At 38.7% G+C, this 16,478-nt stretch overlaps 1 protein-coding gene across 3 annotated transcripts in view; it reads right to left on the bottom strand.

Annotated features, from left to right (window-relative positions):
• LOC149173740 (uncharacterized) overlaps positions 1–10,469 on the bottom strand; it is a 93,735-nt gene extending 83,266 nt beyond the window's left edge. For 2 of the 3 annotated variants that reach the window (XM_089424714.1, XM_089424716.1), the window contains exons 1-4: positions 10,213–10,469; positions 7,025–7,131; positions 6,093–6,716; positions 5,685–5,807 (exon numbers count right to left, since the gene is read on the bottom strand). In XM_089424714.1, coding sequence (XP_089280840.1) covers positions 5,685–5,807; positions 6,093–6,716; positions 7,025–7,096 — 819 coding nt within the window. In that variant the 5' untranslated portion in view covers positions 7,097–7,131; positions 10,213–10,469. Of the gene's footprint in view, positions 1–5,684; positions 5,808–6,092; positions 6,717–7,024; positions 7,157–10,212 lie in introns of all 3 variants that reach the window. The other variant, XM_089424715.1, reaches the window with a different exon arrangement.
• Positions 10,470–16,478: the final 6,009 nt, after the last annotated feature.

Raw genomic sequence — 16,478 nt, 5'->3', positions numbered from 1 at the left:
TTCTAGCTTGTACTCAAATAGCTTACTGAAGAGCTTCAACAACCAACTGGCTCCATGCATTCAGCTTCAAGGAATATAGCACTGGGTGTACTTCTCATCATCCTGTTATCTGAGACTGAGACAGTATCAGAATATCCATGGAGCCTTATATTCCAGTAGAGAATTTCTGATAAATAGAAGCAAGTAGTTATCTCATATATGAGGGACATCCATAACTTGACTTAGAGGCATGTGATAGGTGATTATCAAGAAAACCAGGAATCAATAGATACTCCATCTCACCAAGCTTTTATTTTTAAGTGCAGGAAATGGTGTATCAAAGATTTTCATCTTGGCTCCGAAAATCTTATATTGATATCAACAGACATCATTAAAACTGCATTTTCAATTATTGCTCCCTCTAAATATTGAGGGAATGGCCTTGCTCAAGTTATAGCTACTTTTCCTGTAATTTTGCTTTTGGTCTGAGTGCCATAGACATCTATACAGATAGCCAGGGATTCAATGACTCCCTCTGAAACCTTGCTTCAGGTAGTCATGCAGACTTCATCAATCTGATCCTCGTGAGATTTTTTAATTGCGTCAGAGAATTTCATAAATGCTTTTCTTCAGATCAGAGAGAAATTCATCTTCATGGTCCTGAAGAAATCCTATTCTTCATCCAGCTACTTCACGACAGCTATTAATCCATGATGCAAAGGTCCGAGGCATCTGAGTACAACCAGCCTTCCTCTCAGTTTCCTTCTTCAATGAGGAGGTTGCTGCAAGGGTCTGGTCCTGGTTCTTTTAAAATAAGAAACTTTCAAGGTTGCTCATATTGCAACCTTCATCGCTATTTTCTTTCTTGGGTTCAAAACTATTTACCTGCTTCAGGATATCCAGAGAGATTTTTCAAGAATTGTTAACAGTGTCCCTGCTTTACTATAGGTCTTCAAGATAAGATACTGAAGATAAGAAGATTGTTTCTCCTCACAGTGGAAGGGAAATTTTCCTTGTTATTTATGCTTTCACTGCATGATGTAAATGAGAGTGCTGACCACATCACTTGTACAAACTATGGATTTAATATCAAGGAAACTTACATTGACTTCACCGGTCAGCACATATTCTTATCACAATAGTATGAATAGATACTTCAGCAGGATAATAGACATTTCTCAGGTTTCCTTGGCTCCTCTTCCTCTACGACAGGGGCTTGAGAAAATAGAATAATTGTTATTTGAATATGCCATAACCCTTATCCAGCAAGCCAAAGACAATAGGAGCTCCAATATATTTAACTTGATAGATTGTATAGAGGAAAATCTTTAATCAAGAAAATCTAATGTCTGTCTTGTTCACAACTTTGTCTGTGAACAAGACAGTACATCTGAAACAATGTCATACAATATTAAACTGAAAGAAGACTAGAACAGATGCAGAGTTGTATAGGAGATAGCATACCTGCTGATATACCATGCAGAGAATTCAGTCACTGTAAGACTTAGAGATGTCAGACAACATTACTCTTGATACTGAGTGCTTGACAATATCACTGAGTCGTCAAGCTGGTCTACTTCCAATTATATCTTTCACGTCATAGATACTAGAAAATACCTTGCATTTTACAACTATAATTAGATTATGAATAACTGGAAGTGACAGCCTGGAGATTTGCTTCAAAACTTGAAATATCTTCAACTGTCATCATAACTAGGTATTTTATACCAACAAACCCTCCTCAAGACGATTGATAGAGCAACGCTACAGACCTGTCCTTTCGGCCATTAATGCACACATTACTGCTTAACTATAGAAGCATGACCTAAGTGCCAAAACTATAATTGTCAATATACTCAGAATTTTATAGCCTTTGAATCAGACGAGATTACATATTCCCAGTCTCTATGAAAAACTATGATGCTAAGTTACCCTTTCATATTTGATTCTTCTCTCAGGAAGCTTCAATACATCGTACCACAATGAAACATACCAGTACTGATCTTTGTCCTTGATTGCAATAGATTTGTGCTCAGGATTGTGACATAAGAGAGTTCAAATAAGAGTGGGAATAAAAATGGTGACTGCAGCTATGAGAATTATAGAAAACTTGAGTAATCAGACTGTCACAAGATTTTGGGCGTATTGTGACACTGCCTGCATGTGTCGCCTTAATGTAGTCACAACAATCTCAAGACCGAAAAATTTATTCTTCAACCACAAACTTTTATTTCAAACACATACCTGGTGATGCATGCTTCAGAAATTTGGTGATGCATGCTTCAGAAATTTGGATGGCAATTATGGACTAGTATTTGTAGATCAAATAGTGTATTCCTCCAGTCAAGGATTCAAGCCCTGCTGTGACAAGGAATCCACAGATTCACAATGCCTCTAACTTATTTACAATATGGACCAATGTTATCAGAGCCAAACAGGTCATTGAACCGGAAAACCTTGTGGACCGGAAAACAGCCGGAACCGAAAAAATGGATTAAACAAATCAACTAACCTAAAAAAAAAAGGTTTACCAAAAACACAATGCCTCTGACTTATTTACAATATGGACCAATGATATCAGAACCGAACCGGTCATCGAACTGGAAAACCTTGTGGACCGGGAACCAGCCGGCACCGAAAAAAACTGGATTAAACAAATCAACTAACCTAAAAAAACGGTTTACCAAAAACACATAATATATTCATATTTTAAAGAAAAAACAAATATATTCATGTGCATCCATATGAATCCAAACCATTTATACACAAATATGCAAAAGTTCTCATTTATATAGCAAGTAATAGTTCATAACCAAAATAGCACTTAGTGCAAACCATCGTTGAACCAAAAATATTACAAACATCAAGAAGCAGACTCTAAAAGGCCTTTAACATCGATCATCTGATTCCTGATCATCCTCCTCGTCCTCATTTGAAGAATGAGTAGCATCCAAGTTTGCAATGGGATTACCGCTTGATTCACCTAGCCCTGAAGTTGCTACTGGTGCTTCAATATATCTATCTCTGCATCTTGTGAAAGGTCTTCATTGTCAAATTTTGGTGCTTGACTCTCCACAACCCATTCTGATGTTGGATCAAAATTACCCAAGACAATGTTGTTTTATTCAGGGGTTTTATTGAGCAATTGGTTGTGCCTCAACCTAAGGTTGTACAGAACAAAAACCATGTCATTTAACCGCTTTTGCTCCAAACGGTTCCTCTTCTTAGTGTGTATATACTCAAACACACTCCCCAACAACTCTCCAAGACTACAATCAGCTCTTCAAATCTGCAAAAAAACTCCTTCAAAACAACCCTGCAAAACTCTTCGAAATCTCCTCACCGAACTTAGCTTAAGAATTGCAGGAGACTTGAATGAATAGTGTGAGTGAGATAGAGGGGGTGGGGGTGTTTAAATCACTGTTGATAATATCGGCGATATTCGGAAATATCGCGATATTTTCGGCAAAACGATATATCGCCGAGAAAATATCGCGATATTTTCTGTTTTGAAAATATCGGAAAATATCGGCAAAATATCGGCTATATTTAAAAATTTGAAAAAATTATTTTTTATGCTTGCCGATATTTGCTGATATTTTGCCGATATTTTCGCCGATATTGCCGATAAGATATTTTCTGGACCCTCGCCGATATTTTGCCGATACCGATATTTTCAACACTGGTTTAAATAGCTTGGGGGGGGGGGCAGAGTAGCATTAGAAACTAGGAAAAATAATAACAAAAAATAAATAAAGAATAAAAAAATGCTTTTTTATGCCCTGGCCACGGAACTTGTGAACTGGTGGAACTAGTCTCTGAACCGACCCGGATCGGTTCGGTACCAAACCGGTTTTTTCCTGTTCGGACCAGTTTTGCCCCCAAACCAGTCGGACTGACCGGTTCCGATAACGCTAATATGCACTGCTTCGGAACATTGTCTTAATTGAGGGCTAATTCATACCATAATTTTGAGCCCCAATGCTTCAACCATTGTTTCACCTTAGTGACATTAATAGGATCGCAAGCATATAAATATAAGCTAGTAAGAAATCTAAACTTTTCTATTGAAGTCTATGTTGCACAAAACTTCTAGGAACCCAGCGTTTCAGGTCGCACCCGTACCTGAAACTCCGAAAGTTGACCGAAACTCAACCATCATGTAATCACATCTATGAGAGTTAATATAGACTTGGTTTTCCTTCGTTATTGTCATCTATGCATCTTGTTCCTTTTTTTCTTGTAAGATAATGTGTTATTCACTTATTTTAACTTTCTTTTATATATCTATACATATATGACGTTTCAATTGACGTTTCTGCTAAAGTTTCCATTTTTAGGAGGTGACTTTTTTAAACGTACCCGTTTCGAAAACTCCAAATCGTGCTGCACAGAAACCAATGCTGTACAGATATGTTAAGATTGCCACAGCCACACATGTATGTAAGGGCCTGCAGTACTACTTGCCATACCTTATACTGTAGCATGGACCTGTTCCAGCACCTCCTTTGCTGAACTGTTCTGTCTGTACCTGTACCTTCTGCCACATGCACACCCAGGACTTGGACACACTTTCCAAGGTACCAAAAACTGATGGGTAGGGTGGTTACATCCTCATAAGGGGGTTCTCATACACAAAAAATGTGTGCTGGCAAGCAATGAGGCAGGATACCCTACCTCACATATTTGGGGTCCACCATCCCAGCAGTTCATACGAAATCTGTTATAGAATTATATAGATTTATAAAATAGACCATAATAACATGTCTAAAGGCTTTGTGAAATTTCTTCTCAACACAATGTAACAACTGTGCCCTCTTGGTTGTTGTTAACAAAAGATAGACTCCAACTCAACCAAATGGATGTTTAATAAAAGATGAAGTAAAGTGCCCTCTTTACCTTCTCAAACAATAAAATCAGATTGTCCCGTGTTGTCAGAAAAGGCATCTCGACAACTTGAACTAAAAATTAGAAATTTGCTTGACAAAACTGAAACCAGCATGTGAAAATGCATGTGCCCTCATTTACTTAACTAAGAAACAACATGCAAACAGTTGAAGCTAACAATATCCATTCCTATCTATTGCTGGTGCATGCATGCATGTCTCCTCAATGTTAAAAGCCTATAAAAGTATTGGTGAGCCCTTTTGTATACTCTACTGCCACGCCCTCATCCACAGACCACCATGCAGCACAGAAATCAATGCTGTACAGATCTGTTAAGATTGCCACACATGTATGTAAGGACCTGCAGTACGAATACCTTATACTGTAGTATGGACCTGTTCCAGCACCTCCTTTGCCAAACTGTTCTGTCTGTACCTCTACCTTCTTCTGCCACATGCACACCCAGGACTTGGAGTCTTGGACACACTTTCCTAGATACAAAGACTAACAGGCGTAGGGTGGTTGCATCCTTATAAGGGGGTTTTCATACACAAAAAATGTGTGCTGGAAAGCAATGAGGCAGGATACCCTACCTCACATATTTGGGGTCCACCATCCCAACCGTTCATAAAAAAATCTGTTATAGAATAATATAGATTCATAAAATAGACCATACTAACATGTCTAAAGGATTTGTGAAATTTCTTCTCAAACACAACGTAACATACTGTGCCCTCTGGGTTGTTGTTAACAAAAGATAGACTCCAACTCAACCAAATGGATGTTTAATAAAAGATGAACTAAAGTGTCCTCTTTACCTTCTCAAACAATAAAATCAGATTGTCCCGTGCTGTCAGAAAAGGCATCTCGACAGCCAAACTTCGAAAGTAGCGGTATACAGCTAGCAACTCATCCCCCACGTAAGTTGCCAAAACAGCAAGCTGCAAATAACAACTCAAAAACTATTAGAAAGTTTTAAAAATATACATCTGGAAAGAATATCATGAGACAAACTTGCAAGCAACTATGAAATAACACCTAGATGATAAAAGTGGCAGAAAGAAAGCTAATGGCTTTAGATTTTAAAAATGTAGTCTCAGTTGAGAACTAAACTGCAATCATTAGAAGAACTGAAATGACTATGCATTTAAAATGGCACTTTCAAATTTTCAGCAAGAGCTAGAACTTAGTTTTTATTCTACAAATGCACCAAGATAGAGACCCGCCTGGTTATGAGGGTTCCCACTTGCTGGCCAGAAAGAAATCGCTTTCAGGTAATAATTAGCAGCAACTGACCAATCATGGTTTTGCCCATCTGCATCTCCATGTAGTTCTTTGTATCGAGCAAGATCGCCTAAATAAATCAAGCAGCGATGGCATGATAACTGACATCTTTTCAAATCTGCAGCACTTTTTTGATTGTTGTTACAGTTGATCTCTTCAGTGGAGAAGAAGTCCTGGGGAAGCCCATGCTTTGCCCTGAGCTTCAAAATCAACTCATGGTAAAATCCTTTTGCTTCAGACAAGAAACTCTTAAAACTTGCCAAAACCTTGTGAACAGGCTCACTTCTTGTGATATTTTTAGCTCCAGGAATGGGAATAGTTGGCCCTGAAGAGGTAGCTGTGGTTGCAGCCATACTTTTGCGAATTCTCGTTCGAAACTCTTCAATTTGCTTGTAATGGAGCCTCCAAAGAGCTTGTTCAACATCATGAGTTTCTGCAAAATCGTGGTCCTCTAAAATGATAGCTTCATAACTATCACGTATCTTGCAGCGGAGGTCCCAAACATTAACACCCAAGGGACCTTTGGAATCAATTAGAGAACGCAGTTGTTTTTCGAACTCTATAGCCTACAAGAACAAATAAATTGAACTCATTCCCCAGACTGGGATTGGCAAAATCAGTTCCACAGATTGTTATCATCAATAGATTATCAGTTATTGTTTGCAAAAAATACATATTTGTGAAACTGCAAGTGATGTCTTCCCATAACCAGCTTAGGGAATCAAACATAAATGAAATAGCAAGGATTTTTTTCACTCAGCTGAGTGAATAAAGTTATAAACAACACCGCAGCCAGAGAATAAAACTACACAAACAGGAATGAAAAGACATGCCAACAAAACATAAGAACAGGAACACTGATTTCAAATTTGACCTGGTTAAAACGCTGTTGCACAATGGCTTGAGAGCCAGGCACTGCCTCAGTTTCATTCGACATGGTCACCATCCATCCACCTTGAAAAAGGTTTTAAAAATATATCGCTGCCAAAACACATAAACACATAGCCTGTGATCCCACAGATAAATATCCATCAATCTACAGAATTAATGTAATCAATGGCATTGCTAGATACAAACTCTTATGATACTTATTTTAGGACGACTTTAAAATCATTTAACTCTTAAACCTCAGTGCTAGAATTATTGCGATGAACAAATTCCCATCAAATGGAAAAATTGGGATTCTTTCAAAGTCAGACATGAACGGCAGAATCAATGTGCCCTAAAACCCATATCACAAATTACAACGCACAACCTGCATAGTTACGTATTCGTTATATATGATTACCATGCAGATGGACTTTTTTCATGCCTAAAACCAGAACAGACAGCGATGTTCCCATCCAAATGCAGAGAACAAGCATGCAGGTGATGCTGTGCAGCTCTTTCCATATCCACAATAACTGCTAAAGACATTAGACACCACCACTGGAAGCATCCCTTGCAAAGTAGAAATACATCCAGATCCCCGCCCCTCAATTAGGTAATTAGCAAGTGGAGGATAGGTATTAAGGACACTTTCCCAAAGAAAATTAGGTTAGTAACTTTTAGTGATGACAAGCTAAGGGAGACATTTATATCACTTAAAGACTACTTGTGTTACAAACTCTCAGACAAAAATGTATCCAACTTAGTCATGTCAGTGTCCCTAGAAAAGAAAAAATCTCTGTTACATGGGAACCGCTCCTGAGAGGTGGGAAACCCATTCCAAAGGTTCCCGCGCTCCAGGGAGCTTTGGATTTGAAACTGTATGGGAACGTTACCTTTTCAGCAGGAGCTTCAAGGGAGCTTGGGAAACTTTGAAGACTGTTTTTTTTGGAGTTCCCACGTTCCCTAGGGTTGGGGAGTACAAAGCCTGTAGAGAAATATGTTGAACTGCCCACAAAACATGAGCCTATGTTGAAACCTTCGTAGGAAGAAAGGCCAAAGACTTATTTAACACCGATATCCTTAATTGAGAAACTGGAGCAATCTCTTGATGGGTTAAGGAAGCGTGTGGCACCTCGATGTAAGGGCAATATCTGGGATGTCAAGCTGATGAGTATTTTTTTTGTTATTTATGTATATATATCGCAGAAGATTGTGTGTGCATATTGGATGTAGCAGTCAATGCTTAAACATTAGAGTTGTTTTTCCTCGTAAGAATAACTAGAGAAACATGTCAGAGAATTGATAATGAGTGTGTGCATATTGTATGTGGCAGTCAATGCTTAAACATTAGAGTTGTTTTTTCTCGTAAGAATAACTAGAGAAACATGTCAGAGAACTGATAATGAACTTGGCATTTTATATATATAAAAGGGAGAGACACACCCACAGAATATATTTATATATAACAGAGGCTATATATTTATTATTTATAAATTTAAATTGATTTTAATATTCGAGTATTTTGAATCAATATTAATTTTGATTATTATATGAATTATATAATTAAAAAATATATATTTTTAATTTTTAATTTTTTTATTATATAATATTACCGCTCCCAATTAGTCGTTTCCTGTAAATTTTGGAGAAACCTCTAGCCGTTCCGAAAACCCATACCCAAGTTCCCAACGTTCCCACGTTCCAGAAACTCATGCAACATAGGAAAAAATTCATGTATTTGATCCTTGTAAAGTACAATTGAGTAAGACATTACCAGCGGCAAGACTTTAAGATGCCCGGATCTTGAGTTTTCAAACATATACTTTTCCAAGCTTAAAGAAAAAGACTTCAAACTAATCACTCTTGTTCAGATAACGTTTTCCCAATAACATATTCTCCAAGCTGATCATGTAAAAGATAGCTTTTCTGGTGGTGCGCCGAATACCTTATCTGTCTTGCCATTAGTGAAATTTTAACTTGGCATAGATGTTGTGGGAATCTTCAAAGATTCAATGTAATTGGAAACATAGTGCTACCAATTTTCTTGAGTGCGACAGAATCGAAGAAAAATATATTCAACAGTCACTTTAGAGTCTAGACTGAATAATAAAAACTCAAGAGTCATCAATTCTATCATTTTATTATTACAGGTTATAAATTTTAAAAAGTCCTACTAACAGAACTTAGCACTAGAAGTTCCAGCCAAATGCACAAGTTTATTATTAAAGAAAAACGCAACAATAATATGATTGAAGCATTGCACTGATCCTCTTCTTCTTGGTATCGGAGCTTACATCCATCCTTCACAAAATCAGAATTACTAAAAATAACATTATAGAATCAGCTGTAGAAAGCTACAAATTACATGACCAGCAGCAACAAAAACCAACTTTCAGACCATTACTTTTATGTACAATATAAAACCGAGACCAGGCATTTACTTAAATATGTACAAGGATGAGAATCGATGACGAAGCTCTGCAACTACCTGGACACCGGTAGAATTGAAAAACGGGAAAAGCCGAAAATTGAACAGAACCCAGCTCACAAGGATCAGAAAATTGAATGCAACCCAACAAAGAAAGGGTCAAAATAAATAGCTTCCTTAAAATATGTACAGGAATGGAAATCAAGGAGATAGGTCTGCAAATACAAGAAGAATCGTCTCGGAAACATTCAGAAAGCGGGCAAAATCCAAAATTATATGCATCCAACAAGAAAGGATAGAAATAATGACTTCTTGAAACATGAAAGACTGGGAATATACATGCCAAGTTAACAACAATCAATATCATGGGACCAACATATGCCCGAAAAACAAATTGCAGGTAAAAAAACGAAACTTTTCGGGAAAAATTTGAAACCCTCATTGGATCCATGAAAGTAAGAAAAACCCAGAGTCGCAGAATGAGGAGGAGGATTTATTCTAGGTGTAAAAGGGCCCAGGTTGCCCAAAGGTGGTCACCAGTTCAAATCGCAAGCGATCATTCTATTACGACGAAATCAATATGGGTTATGATTTCTATTTCTGTGGAGCTATTTCCAGTGCAATTAAAGGCCATCTATCCAAATGTCAGGGAGTTCCAGTACAAGGACTCAATATCCCTGCTCAAATAGCAGTAGGTAGGCAATAAAGCACTATAATCTTTGAAAATGCAATATCTGCAACACGATTTAGCACAGATAACTTACCTGTTATATTCCGAAATCAAACCCTGGAAACCCTGGTTTTACATGTTCAAGCCCTTCGAGCTCTGGTTTCTTATGTCAAATATCCATTCAGGTGTCTACTTAAGTAGAAATACTGCCAGACATTCCACCTTGCTCACAGGTGGAAAGACAAATTTCTAGTACAACAAATAAAATTGGTGATTTGGGTATTGCGTAGGATTTTGCCATTGAATGTGTTCTCCCTGACCTAGCCGGACTTCAAATTTATTGAAATACGTAGAAGGGGACAATTAGAAAGCAGATTAGGATAATATATATATTTTTAAGGAAAATTGGTTTGGATGGTATTATAAAAAAAATTGGGTTTAGATGGTGTGTTATTTGTGTTTTATTATGCTAGTGAAAGTGACAAAGCAAATTAGAATAATATATATATTTTTAAGGAAAATTGGTTTAGGTGGTACTATAAAAAAAAATTGGGTTTAGATGGTGTGTTATTTGTGCTTTATTATGCTAGTGAAAGTGACATTTTGGATTGATGGAGTTTATTAAACAAATTTTTGATATTTTATATAGTTAATATGAGGTGTTTTGGCTAAATTTTCTAGTGACATTATAGCGTCACTGCATGTCCGGCACATTTTCTGTGAGCTATCATCACTTGTTCGTCCTTAATTCTGATGAAGCGACTCGTGCATTGATTGTTTGTTCATAGATTCGAATGAGCAAGAGCTTATTTGTATTCCACTTTTTAAACCTTCAATACAACCACCGAAAGTTGATATACCTTCTACTAAAGTTGGCAAAAAAAAAACTAAAATAAAGGGTAAAAAAGGTTGCCATGAACTCATCTTTCGGTGAAAAACAAAATATTCTATAAGTAAAGAATATATAAAGGCTCCAAAATGAGCCGCCAAACTTTAACTCGTTGACTAAATATAGAGAAGATTGGTTTGTTCTAAACATTTTATATCTCTAAATTTATCTGGGAGAAATTTCACCATATTATTGTTAACGTTTTTTATATTTGTGTTGTGGAGAATCTGACGTGGACAGATTTTAAATCAAACGATTATTTTCCGGGTTACACGAATTCAAAGTCGCTACGCCACCATACATTAGGAGGAGAGAGAGGCATGCAAAGGAAACGAAAAAATTTGCCTTTTTTGGGAGCCCGATAATAGCATGGAGCTCTATGGATTTACATTACAACAAAGGTTTATGTCAGTTCATAATGACATCTAAGAAAATTTTCCCTTTTTTATAAAGTTCAACTTTTGTTTTCTTTAGAAATTTTAATGTGACATCAACACGCCCATTGTTAGGGTCCAACCCTAACCCCTTTATTTATGTAATAAACCCAATGGGCTGAGTCATAGTCATAGTTAGTTAGAGAGTAAATAAATCCTGCATTATTAATTGTAAGTGGTTGACCCACATTAGAGAAAAGGGACCACAGTTAGTTGTAAACAGGCCATAGTTAATAAATAAAGTGGTTAACTCGTGTTATGCAAGGGACCACTAGTAGTTAATGTTTTGGATGTTATTTAGCTATAAATAGTCTTAGTTAGTAAAGGAAAGATCATTGAGTCTTATTGTAATTGAGCTCTGCTCTGTTGGAGGTTGCCCCTTCAAAGAGGCAAGTGAACATTGAATCTATTTCTAAATAATAAAATACTTGTTGTTTTTCTCATTTTATTCTATGTTCTGGGCTATATTTCCTCGCATTTCTGGTATTTTGGAATTTCTCGCAAGTCAAGAGCATAATAAGTGGTATCATAGCACTTTCCAGAGCCAGTTGTACCTCCAATTTTCGCAAAAAAATTAGGCTAGAGACGTGTTTTGGCATCTTTAAACCACGGGATTTGTCATTGAGCGCATAAACCTACAGATTTGGGGAGGCATGCACACAGGAACTACAAGAGGTGGTCACACTTGTTGGACTCTCTTGTAACCCCTGTGGGTACCCCTTCGAGTAGTAGCACATTAGACAAAACCACGCACAGACTGCACTTCCACGTACCCTTGGGTATATCGGAAGCTCCCTAGACTCACCTAAAACCTACCCTTAGATAAGTCGTCGACTGTCTTGTTGCTATAGTACACTGAGAACAGCGCTCAGGGAGATTACGTGCGCGTACGATAGGGTAGTCGGGTAGTACGACTAAGGGTACAGTCGATCCTCCTTAGTTAACAACCTGCAAAAGATTAGGCCGAGTACTATTGTCGGACCCTTGTGTATATTGTGATCTGTAGCACTTGACACTCCTTTGTGACCATAATTCCCTCTACTATCTGAAGATTGCCCACTACCTTATCTTCCAGATCAGATCCAGCAGTTGGGGTTATGTCGCCGCAATGCAAATCAGATCCAGCGGTTGGGGTTCTATCGCCGCCGTACAAATCAAATCCAACAGTTGGGGTTTTGTCGCCACCATGTAACTCACATTCAGCAGTTGGGGTCTCACAATGTCGATCAAACTCTTTGTGTAGTGAGGCTTGCTACTACTACAGTCCGAGCCCTATTTTCGCAGGACATTCGGTAGGATCAAGTTTTCTGGAATTCGACCACTGTAGTATTGATCAGCAGGGAGTAAAACTCCTTTCGCTAAAAAAAAATAATAATAAAAAAATTGAGACCATCCTAAGACACTTGCAAGAGACTTAGCCCATAAGCTTCAGGATGATGAGCTGATTGTAGTGGTACCATTCACTTGTCAACTTCAATTTTTCGGCGGCCCCAAAATTTCCCAAAGTGACTTCAAGTGACCCCCGCCAATAGATTCCTGAGCTCGCCCTCTTTCCAAGAAGACTACTCTTAAGTAATTGACCAGGGTTTGTGTATGGTAGTTACCAGATCTCAAGTCATGGCTTCTGAGAATATCGAGAGCCTTGAAAAAAGGTTGGATGAGTTCCAGGGAAATATGGACTGAATTACCTCACAGCTTTCACTGCTCACCAATATGATGCAAAGGTCTCATCGGGAGGAGCATAGTCTTGATGAACACCTCAAAGGAGAATCTAGCCATCACATTCATTTCCATGGAAATCACCAACATTCCCATGCTCGACCACTCGAGATGGACATGTACAAATTTGATGGCTCTAATCATATAGTATGGGTAGCACAAATGGAACAATATTTCTCCCTTAATGATATCTGCGAGATCAAACTAAACTACATGTGGGAGCCCTTTACTTCAACTAAGAGAGATGGCAATGGTGGCAGTGGCATCAGAAATGTTATCCCAGGAACATAACTTGACACATGTTCTCAAAAGCCATATGTGGCTGCTTTGACAAGGAATCTAATTTTTTGGGTCGTCTCACTAAGCTCCAACAGATAGGCATGGTAAAAGACTACATTGCAGCCTTTGAGACATTGGCCATTAGAACTGACGGTCTAGGAGATGACTTCTACTTGGAGTGTTTCATCAGTGGTCTCAAAGAAGCCATCCAAACCCATGTCCAGATGCACCACCCAGCTGTGGATGGCACCTACAAAAAGGCAGTTGAGGTGGAACTCGCCTTAGCTGCCTAGTCCACTCATCCAAATTTCATAGCCAAGGGGAATCCCACCCAGGCTAAGGGCCCTACCCAAACACGTAAGGTTCAAAACATGTCTCCAACAGAAATGGCTGAAAGAAGAAAACAAGGATTATGCTACTATTGTGATGACAAATACTCCCCGGGGCATAAATGCAAGGAACCAAAATTCTTTCAAATTGGTGCTACTAATAACAACTCATCTGAGGAAGCCCCACCCCTTGGGGGGTCCAAGGATGAAGTTGAGGAAACCGAGCCTGATAATGATCTCATAGCTACGCGAGATGAACCAGCTATCTCACTACATGCTTTGGCATGCATTTCTTTGCCTCAAACTCTCAAAATCCAAGTCTTTCTCAAACATCGACTAGTAGTGGTATTGATTAATATTGGAAACACTCATAACAGTGAGTCGCCAAAGCTGTTCATTGTTTTGTGCGACCCGTCTCTAATTTCCAAGTCCTTATCGTTGATGGGGGCACCATGAAATGTGAAGGCCGCTGTGAAAATATTAAACTTCATATGGGAGACTACCACCTAAAGACCCACATGTTTGCTATTGAAATGAGTGGTTGTGACATTGTCTTGGGTGCTGAATGGCTTCGCAGACTTGGCCCGATCACAATGGATTTCTAGGAGTTATATATAACCTTTAAGCAGAACGACCACATTCATACATTACATGGACTCCGGGCAGGTGCTCCTACTATCATCAACTCACATCGAATGGAAAAGCTTTTGAAAAAGGGTCATCACAAAGTCATCGCCCAATTTAATGCCATCCAGGTCATTGAATCCATTACTCTTCATATTTCATCCTAAGATGCAACAGGTCTTAGATCGCCACCAATAGGTATTTGACAAACCTAAAGAGCTTCCACGCTCTAGGGGTGAACATGATCATAGCATCCCTTTGGTCTCGAGAGCCGAGTTGCCTAATGTGTGCCCATACCGATATCCTTTCGCCCAAAAGAATGAAATTGAAAAAATAATCAAGGAACTCCTCGAAGCTGGTGTTATTTGTCCCATCATCAGTTCTTATTCATCGCTAGTGGTCATGGTGCTAAAGAAAGATGGAGAATGGCGCATGTGTCCAGACTTTCGGGCCCTCAACAAGCTTACTGTCAAAGACGAATTTCCTATTCCGATTGTTGATGATCCTCTTGATGAACTACATGGTTCTCAATTCTTTACCAAGCTAGATCTTCACTCTGGCTATCACCATATACGCATGAAGGAAGTAGACATTCCCAAGACTACCTTTCAAACTCATGAATGCCATTATGAATTCTTGGTCATGCCATTTGGTCTTTGTAATGCTCCGTCTACTTTTAAAAGCCCCATGGACCACCTACTGAAACCATATCTCAGAAAATTTGCCCTCGTCTTCTTTGATGACATTCTCATCTATAGCCTAACATACGACAAACATCTTCAACATGTAGACCTAATCTTGCAACTGCTTTGGAATCACAAATTATTTGTCAAATTGTCCAAGTATTCTTTTGGCATGGAAGAAGTCGAGTATTTTGACACATTTTGGGTCGTGAAGGAGTGAGGGTTGATCCAAAAAAGATACAAGCAATGAAAGATTGGCCCTAACCAAAAACCTTGAAGAGTTTTAGGGGATTCTTGGGTCTCACTAGCTACGCAAATTTGTCCGCAATTATGGTCGCATTGCTAGACCCCTCACTAATATTCTCTAGAAAAAATCATTTTTCTAGAATGATGCAGCTTAGCAGGGGTTTGTGGCTCTCAAACAGGCCATGTGCTCCACTCCCGTATTGGCCCTACCAGACTTCACCAAATCTTTTGTGATTGAATGTGATGCTTTCGGTACTGGTATTGGTGTTGTATTAATGCAAGAAGGTCGACCATTGGCCTTCACCAGCCAACAACTGAGTGGAAAACATCTAGGTCAATCTACCTATGAGAAAGAAATGATGGCCATCTTACATGCAGTAGACACCTGGCGACCATACTTGTTGGGGCGACATTTCCAAATCCACACGGACCATCAAAACCTAAAATATTTTTTGGAGCAACGTCTATCATCGCCACAATAAAATAAATGGCTCGTAAAAATGTTGGGACATGATTATGAAATAATTTACAAGAAAGGACGTGACAATGTAGTAGTTGATGCTTTATCACGCCAATTTGAGGATGAAAGCACCATGTTATCAATCTCTCTGCCCATACCAATTTGGATTGAAGAGGCCCATAAGGAATGGTTCTCACACCCCCCTCTCTCCCAACTTATTAATAACTTGAGAGAAGATATTAATTCCTCAATTGACTACTCTTGGAAGGATGATATTCTTCGCTACAAGGATCGAGTAGTTATATCGTCGGCATCCACCCTCAAAACCCGCATTTTGAAAGAGTTGCACTCATCTCCAACTGCAGGGTATTCAGGATTTAGAAAACTTATGCCCGCGCTCATCGTTCTTTCTTTTGGGCTAGCATGAAAAACGACATTCTTACTTTTGTAGTTGAATGTGATGTGTGTCAACGCAACAAAGGATAAACAGTCAAGTTACCGAAAACCTTACAGCCATTGCCACTCCTTGCCTCTGTCTGGACGGATGTTTGCATTGATTTCATCACTAGTCTCCCAAAGTCGGGCAACAAATCCGTCATCATGGTGGTTGTGGACAGACTTTCTAAATATGCTCACTTTTGCGCTCTACCCCACCCATTTACCCCCACTTTGGTGGTTTAAGCTTTCATGGACCAAA

Source organism: Pinus tabuliformis, chromosome 4_2 (assembly GCF_031772625.1).
Source record: "Pinus tabuliformis cultivar Carrire ecotype Pingquan chromosome 4_2, CPIR1, whole genome shotgun sequence".
Lineage (NCBI taxonomy): Eukaryota > Viridiplantae > Streptophyta > Pinopsida > Pinales > Pinaceae > Pinus > Pinus tabuliformis.
The sequence above is the reverse complement of the archived record's forward strand: the minus strand, read 5'-3'. Positions and strand labels throughout refer to the sequence as shown.